The sequence below is a fragment of the Olea europaea genome, unplaced genomic scaffold, assembly GCF_002742605.1.
Source record: "Olea europaea var. sylvestris unplaced genomic scaffold, O_europaea_v1 scaffold3058, whole genome shotgun sequence".
NCBI lineage: Eukaryota > Viridiplantae > Streptophyta > Magnoliopsida > Lamiales > Oleaceae > Olea > Olea europaea.
This window is the reverse complement of record NW_019249285.1, coordinates 1-7,800: the sequence shown is the minus strand read 5'-3', so window position 1 is coordinate 7,800 and position 7,800 is coordinate 1. Positions and strand designations below refer to the sequence as shown.

The 7,800-nt window shown below is 34.3% G+C and overlaps 1 protein-coding gene across 1 annotated transcript; it reads left to right on the top strand.

Moving 5' to 3' along the window:
* Nucleotides 1-366: 366 nt before the first annotated feature.
* Nucleotides 367-6,794, top strand: LOC111384959 (protein MICRORCHIDIA 7-like). The gene is made up of 12 exons (XM_023009308.1): nt 367-985; nt 1,470-1,544; nt 1,679-1,713; nt 1,811-1,889; nt 2,632-2,724; nt 2,858-2,942; nt 3,194-3,269; nt 4,172-4,300; nt 5,857-5,955; nt 6,058-6,159; nt 6,342-6,503; nt 6,597-6,794. Exons 1-12 carry the CDS (start codon nt 538-540, stop codon nt 6,777-6,779), a joined length of 1,566 nt encoding a protein of 521 aa, XP_022865076.1. The 5' UTR covers nt 367-537; the 3' UTR covers nt 6,780-6,794.
* Nucleotides 6,795-7,800: the final 1,006 nt, after the last annotated feature.

Sequence of the window (7,800 nt, the reverse complement as noted above, 5' to 3'; positions counted from 1 at the left end):
TAGAAGATCTCTTGGGGGAAGTGATCATAGAAGACGTTCCTTCATGGTTTGGAGGTTTCTGCTTCGGCTTCGGATTCAGGGCTCCTGCCACTTACGTAGTACTTCCGCTTTAGGGCTTCGGTAGGCCTCGGCTAGTTTCATATGCCTCGGTATATGGGCCTTGGCCATACATGCCATCTCGACTAGAGCGCCACGTGGTTCGAATTGAGTGGGTTATAGGCCCAAATAAGTTGGCCAAGTATGACAATACGTAACAATTAACATACAATTTAGTTAAATTTTCATCTTCAACCTTTTTAGTGCAATTCACGTAAACATCCAATTTTATAGATATGATTAATTATAACTTAGATAATACGTAATCATTCAAGAAGTTCTAATTGCCGAAGAAGTTTGATAGTTGGAAAGTACTGTGAAAAGTGAAACTGGAGAGGAACCCAACACGGCCGCGCGTGAATCTACTATTAAAGCTGTTACTTTTGTCACTTGTTTTTATCAACTCTTTTCTTCTACGGGCCCTCAAATCCTCGCTAAAAAATGGCAAGAAGTGAAAACGAAATCCAAGTTAAACAAGAAATTATCGAGCCGAGCCGAAAGCCGAACCCGAACCCGAATGATTCATTGCCGCCGGATTGCTTTATCAACTTGTCAAGTTCCGATTCCGATTCCGACTTCGATTCCGATTCGGATGCTTTGTCCGACAATGATATTGACGGAATTGTTAACAAAAGGCCTCGGGAGTCGAGTGGAGACGTTTCTGGAAACAACAAGAAGAAGAAGAGAGCGAAGGATTTAAGTTTTGTATTGCCGGTGGGGTTTCTTGACCCTCTGCCGGGTAAAGAACGAGCATCGAAAGATTCAGAGGCGGCGTTAGAATTGCCTGCGCCGCCGGAAAGAAACGCTGGGGTTGTGAGTGGTTGTAAGCAGTTCTGGAAGGCAGGGGACTTCAATGATGCTCCTTCTGGTGACTGGCAGTCGGCTACCGGTAAGTTTTTGAATTGCATGTTTTTCTTTTTAGATAATAATGCTGGATAGTAGTTAGGTTGTATGTAACCTTCAAAATGGCTATAGTTTATGCCATTTATAACTGAACTCTTGGAAAACTCCAGAGGAAGATTCGAAGACTGAAAATAAGTATAGTGTCTTATTAATTTTTTGTAATTCGATATCATTAAATGGACTTTAAGAAATTTTGACCAAAATATTTCATAATTAGATTAGAAATTGAGTTTTGGGTTTATAAAAATTGCAGGTTTTTTGTCTTACTTTTTTCCAAAATAGCTACTTCGTGCAACCTATTTTAGAAGTATAATTTTTGAAGCACAAGCTTTAAGTTCTGGGTGTTCGATAGTTGAAGAGAAGTTATTAAATAGCTTTCGAAATATCGATTATACCTTCTTGCTCTTTTTTAAAACTATGGGTATTAGTAAAGAGCCAGTCCTGATATATCTCTAAAAATTCTTATGCAGGTGGCATGGATCATGTCAGAGTTCATCCTAAATTTCTACACTCTAATGCAACCAGTCATAAGTGGGTTCTTGGAGGTATAGGAGATAAACATATTCGTAAACTGGGAATGCTTTGTATCGCCATGACATATTTTGGTCTTTTAGGGAGTAGCAACAGTATTGATATGTACTGTTTTTCTTACCTCTGTTCTCATAATTTTTTTCTGCAGCTTTTGCGGAGCTTTTAGACAATTCATTGGATGAGGCATGCATTAGACCTTCTTCAGTGATCAGTAACATTTCACATGTTTAGTTGCTTTAGTCTTCTGAATTAATTACTGTTTGAACTTTTGGAATGTCAGGTTTGCAATGGAGCAACATACGTTAACATAGATATGGTCAAAAGCAAGAAAGATGGCAGCAAAATGTTGCTGATTGAAGGTATTCATATTTGCTGAGATAAAAGATGAAAATGATATTCAGTTTAATAAAAGGATGATTTGAGTTGCCACACCATTTTATGGAAAGAGGATGGTGAACACCTTCTCTGCCCTCATAAGCACATGCATATAGATTAAAAAATGAAGTTCGAACATATCTGGGAAGACACCGCTACTAACCACTCATCATGGGATCTAGGAGATTTTTTTTAAGATGAGAACCTTGTTTGTTAGCATGAACTGCGATGCATATGCTGTGCCTTCCGGAGGGCGATGTGAGTGACAGCATGCTGCCCACATTTATGATTGCCACATGCACTACAAACTCCAGTGTCATGGTCCGGCCACCTGCCAACTCGGGGCATGCTACAAATTAGCTGCGGCCAAATGCTGTTTGCCATGATGGTATTATGATACTAGGCCTAAGTACATAGGCCATGGCCCGTGTTGGCTTGGATCTGCAGATATCTTACGTGTTCTGTTATTTTATCCAATAAAATATATCATTGATATCATGTATTATACTATTATTACTCCTATATATTACTGCATGCTTCAGAAAATTGGTGTTAATGTTTGCCTATTTACCATGTATTTCATATACTTTATAGTTTTAGGTTCCTTTTGATTTCTCATTTCTAATCAAGCTATCAACTTTTTGTGAATTTGTTTTATGTCTTCTGACTGATATTTGTCGATAAACTTGCTTTACTCATGAACTGTTTGCTGTAACTTTTCCATAGATAATGGTGGTGGGATGGATCCAGATAAAATACGACAATGCATGTCTCTTGGGTACTCCGTGAAAAGCAAAATGGTAGATACTATTGGACAGTGTAAGTAAATCCAGTTCTTTCAACTTGAGTTTTGGTCTTGCTAATGTAACCTAATGTGTTTGTGGTAGTAATATGTGCCTTGTACGGAAGCTATTAGTTTGCTCATTGATTTATCTGGTGCTCTTTGTACCAGATGGAAATGGCTTTAAAACAAGTACCATGAGGCTTGGAGCTGATGTCATTGTCTTCTCACGTTGTTTTGGGGGAGGCGGGAAAAGGTTCATGTTCTTTACTCCGATTTGAAATTTTTGTCCAATATTATTTAATATGATGACATGCAGTTGAGCCACTGGGGGTAGTTTAGGAGTAAAGAAGATAACTGTAAGATCCAAATATAGAGATAAACTCCCATTAAAGGACCAGAAATACATGTTTTTGGAAATTTTTGTACCCTGGTGACATATTTCATCATCACAAACTTTTTACTGCATTTTGGCCAAACTCATATCGATTTTAAATCTGATTTTAGGCCCACACAAAGCATTGGATTATTGTCGTACACATTTTTGAGGAGCACAGGAAAAGAAGATATTGTGGTACCTATGGTAAGTGTTTTACTACTCTTTTGTAATAGCGATTTTGGTTCACATGATGAGTTTTTTGCTACTCTAATGTCGCTAGCTTGAAATGTATTCTTTTCATTTTTGCCTTGAATTGCTTATTTAAGTGGCTGATCCCTATGATTGTTGGAGAAGTTGGACTACATACAAGTATGAATTTTATTTCATAATACACGAAGACAACGCTACAAATGCAATATTTTCTTTTTATTTATTTGTCATTTCTAAAGTAGAAATTTAGTGATAAGAAAGAGATCAAGAGAACTATTTGATACCTTAAAGCAATAGTTATAAAAAGAAGAAACCCATAAAATTATCTGGACAGAGTTTTCATCCATATCGAAGGTCTTTCGGAATTCTTGGAGTAAAACCTGTTGCCTTGGACTGCATGATTGGAATAAATGCATTTTAGTAAAAAATATTCACAAATCTAAGAGCAGCTGTCTATCCAAAGAAAGTATGTGAATTGCACTTTGGTAGATTTTATTATTGTTCTACATTCATTGTGGAGCTGTAATGTTATCTAAAATACACGTGTTACTGTTCATGGTTCTCCTTAATATGCACTTACTAGAAGCTTTTGCTAATGGTTTATGTGCACGTTTTGAAATAATGTTGACATATTGGCTTACTCTTAATCAACGGAGTTAAAATATTAATTAAAATTACTTTTGAAGGCACTGTTCGCCATTTATTTTAGAAGGTAATTTTTGTCAAGGAGAAAGATATAAATAGCTATTCTGAACTCTAAAATAGCTTCCTGTTATATATCTTTTAAGATCCTTTTGACTTTGTTGAGGTGAGTTATGTACTCCTGCGAGCTAGGTTTGATTATTACTATTTTATTTGTGCTTATGTGATTGTTGATTTTTCTTAATGATCATAAGCTTGATTACGAAAGAAGAGGACAAGAATGGCACAAGATAATTCGATCGTCAGCTGGTGACTGGAATATAAATGTTGAAACTATAGTCCAATGGTCTCCATTTTCAAGTGAAGCAGATCTTCTTCGGCAGGTGATTTTTCTTAATTGGTATTGTTCCCGATGTTTGAATAGTTTTATTGTAGACGGCTCGGAGTACTGTATCATTTGAACAATGAAATGGAGAACATGCTGTCACTGCAAATTCTGAATGTTCATTTGAGAATGTTCATTTGAGCTTTCATCATTGTTCTTTCTTATTTTCTGGATTTATGTGTACCTAAAACCCCTATCTATTGATATAATGTTGTTTTTGTTTTGTTTAATTTGTATTTATAATTAGGGAAGCTAGAAGCTTCCTCAATCTATTGTTTATTTAAACATTGAATCTACATTGATATGCTGGTAACAGCAGCAATAATGCTGATTAATAGCTCATTCTCCAGATGATTTTCCTACAAACCATTTGTGCAACAAGGAAATATCGTTCCTGTTTTAACTTGGCATTTCCTCTCTGCATCATACACCTACTTGAGTCTATCCTTTATATGCAAATTGGGAGGAGAGTATAGAAGATTGGGACATCAATACTTTGTATTTCGCAGTAATAATAGTTAACAATTGGAGATAGACCACATGCATATAGTGCAAACACTTTGTGATATTAATATAGTGGACTGGGGCATCACAATTATGTTATGTTTTGTGTTACTTCTCTTGTTGTTGTAGAACGATGCATTTGGTTGGCAAAAAGGGATGAGTGGCAATATTCTATAATCATAGCCTGATTTGGCTCATTCTCAGATTGAATGGCTTTTTCGATGGAAGTTTTGGAGCAGTACTTATACCAGTATCTTTTAGGGAAAAACGTTGGCATAAATTTCATGCATGATACTGATATTAGGAAATTTCGGATTTAAGACGTTGATAGATCAAATTGTAGCTATATAGTTTCCTGTTGACTACGAAAGGTCAGCACAGGAAGAAAAACCAAACTAAAAAACTATGGTCAAATAACTCCCATATCTATATGTTCCCAAAAAGGAACTAACATAGCAGCCTCCTAGGATGTCCTTTTTGTGATGGAGTATGAAAGATGATATGTATTAAATTACTAAACGTTTGTGATATTGAATTATAAAATGTTTTTCCATATGGATAATAGAACGAGAGCTTAATTGGACCATCTCAAGGGCCTAATATTATACTACCTGTAGCTCGAACTTTGCTTGACAAGCCATTTTGAGTAGCTCAACCTTCGGTTATCTTTCCTAAGATCAAATGGTCTGGTCAACTTCAAATAGCCTTAGAGTCTATTTGGTAAGTATTTTTACGTCCATGCAAAATGAGTGAACCTGATTAACTTGGTTTTACTTCTTGGTTTGTGGGTGAGGGGAAGGTGACCTGTAAAATTTCTATCAACAGAGGTTATTGGTTTCTAAGAAAATGAACAATGAGATACAAGATTGATGGCAAGTCATACTATGAAGATCTTATTTGAATAACTTAAACCCCTGCTTATGGCATCACTGAGTATGTATTGCATTTACTGATGTTTTGCTGTTTGCTATTTTGTTCTATGATTGTCCTCGCTTGGTCTTGTTTGGACATGGGCAACATAAATTCTACCTTTGCCCTTTGTATTTATAGTTTAATCAGATGAAGGATCAAGGTACACGGATAATCGTATATAATTTATGGGAGGATGACCAGGGCTTATTGGAACTTGACTTTGACACTGATCCACATGTATGCCCATCAACTTGTTGTTTGTGGATATTCCTCTTCATAATTAATCTGATACTTGTACATAAATGATTCTTTCATCTGTTATGGTTTTTTTGCTTGCAGGATATCCAAATCCGAGGCGTAAACAGGGATGAGAAGAACATACAAATGGCACAGTTGTATCCCAACTCCAGGCGCTTTCTAACATATCGACACTCATTAAGGGTGAGTGGCTGTTGTTATCATGTTACTTTCTTTTCATGTTTACCCTTGTGATTTTTTGAGCTTTAAAGGCAGGGATGCTTAGAAATATCAATCTTTCACAGTTCTACTAGTACTAGTGACACCACTGTCTGATTTTTTATTTTTATTTTTATAACAAAAAAAGTCCCATCTTCAAATTGCAGAGCTATGTATCAATTCTCTACCTCAGAATCCCTCCTTGCTTTCGAATTATTCTGCGCGGGAAAGATATTGAACACCATAATATAGTGAATGACATGATGATGTCCCAAGAGATAACTTATCGTCCACAGCCTGGGACTGATGGGGTTCCAAAAGATGCCAGTGTAATTTTTGTCATAATGATATTTTTTAATAAGAGTTTTATTTCTCATAGTTTATGTTCAAATCTGGTGACTATCTTTTCTCTTTGTTATTAGATGATTGCCACTGTGACTATTGGGTTTGTGAAGGATGCAAAAGCACATATTGACGTTCAGGGTTTTAATGTTTATCACAAAAATCGGCTCATTAAGGTCTGCTTCTGTTTCCTTATAGTCCTTACAATATATGAAATGTCAAATTCTCACCATACATTGATTAAGGGGGGTGTATTCAATTGAGATTTTTGAAGACTTTGATGGATTTTTTTTAAGTGATGACTTTTATGGATTTCGTGGATTTTTTGTAGATTTGTATGGAATTAGTGGAAATTTTTCGTAGACTTATATAGATTTTCATATTAAAAATTTTATAGACTTGTATGGAATTCAAAAGACTTTTGAAAACTTTCATTTGAAATATAATTCATTTAGATCTGTTGTGAAATTTTCACATACGAGGTGTTGGTTCCCACAATTCCACCTTTCCTTCCCATTCTTCTACCCATATAATAAAAAAAATTTGAAAAAATAAAAATTTAAGACCTTAATTAAATAAATAATATATATATATGATTCAATATTATTAGTATAGTATACTTTTAAAAATAAATAAAAATTAATATATATAAATTTAATTATAATTTTTTCATATAAAATTTTATAATTTAATAAAAAATAGATATTTTTCACAAAAAAAGAAATGAATGAAATAATAAAAAAAGGCTACAAGAATCCAATTTTATTTTTTCATAGAAAAAAGAGATAAAAAAATAAGAGAGAGAAAGATAAATGGAATTTAATCAGTAGAAAAAAATAAATTTTAATCATACATTTCCATGGAAGGTTAAAGGAAAGAAAGATTGAAAATGTGAAAGTCTTCCAAAATCTCGTGATTAATGAAAGACAAATTTTAAATTTTAATATGAGTACTTTCTGCTTAAAAGTTAGTACTATAAAGACTTTTATAAAAGTATCTGGAAGTCATTAAAATTTGAATACCTCAATATTTATAGAGACTTTTAAAAAATTTTAATTGAATACACCGTAACTTTTAGAGACTTTAAAAGTCTATAAAAATTTCAATTGAATACACCGTGACTTCTATAAAATCTCAAAAAGTCTCAATTGTATACCCCTAAACTTTTTAAATATCAAAAAATTATTAAAAGTCTCAATTTAATACATCCCCCTAAATTGAGGCCTATCCTCTGTTCCTTCAGGCTCAGTGTGATTTGATTACGTTTGTCAATATCAGTAGTTA

Bases quoted from the DNA above. Each gene is read 5' to 3' on its own strand.
- LOC111384959 (XM_023009308.1), top strand. From the start codon at position 538: ATGGCAAGAAGTGAAAACGAAATCCAAGTTAAACAAGAAATTATCGAG. The intron at 4,301-5,856 runs GTGATTTTTCTT...TTGTATTTATAG, and splicing joins AAGCAGATCTTCTTCGGCAG to TTTAATCAGATGAAGGATCA. The intron at 6,160-6,341 runs GTGAGTGGCTGT...TTCAAATTGCAG, and splicing joins CATATCGACACTCATTAAGG to AGCTATGTATCAATTCTCTA.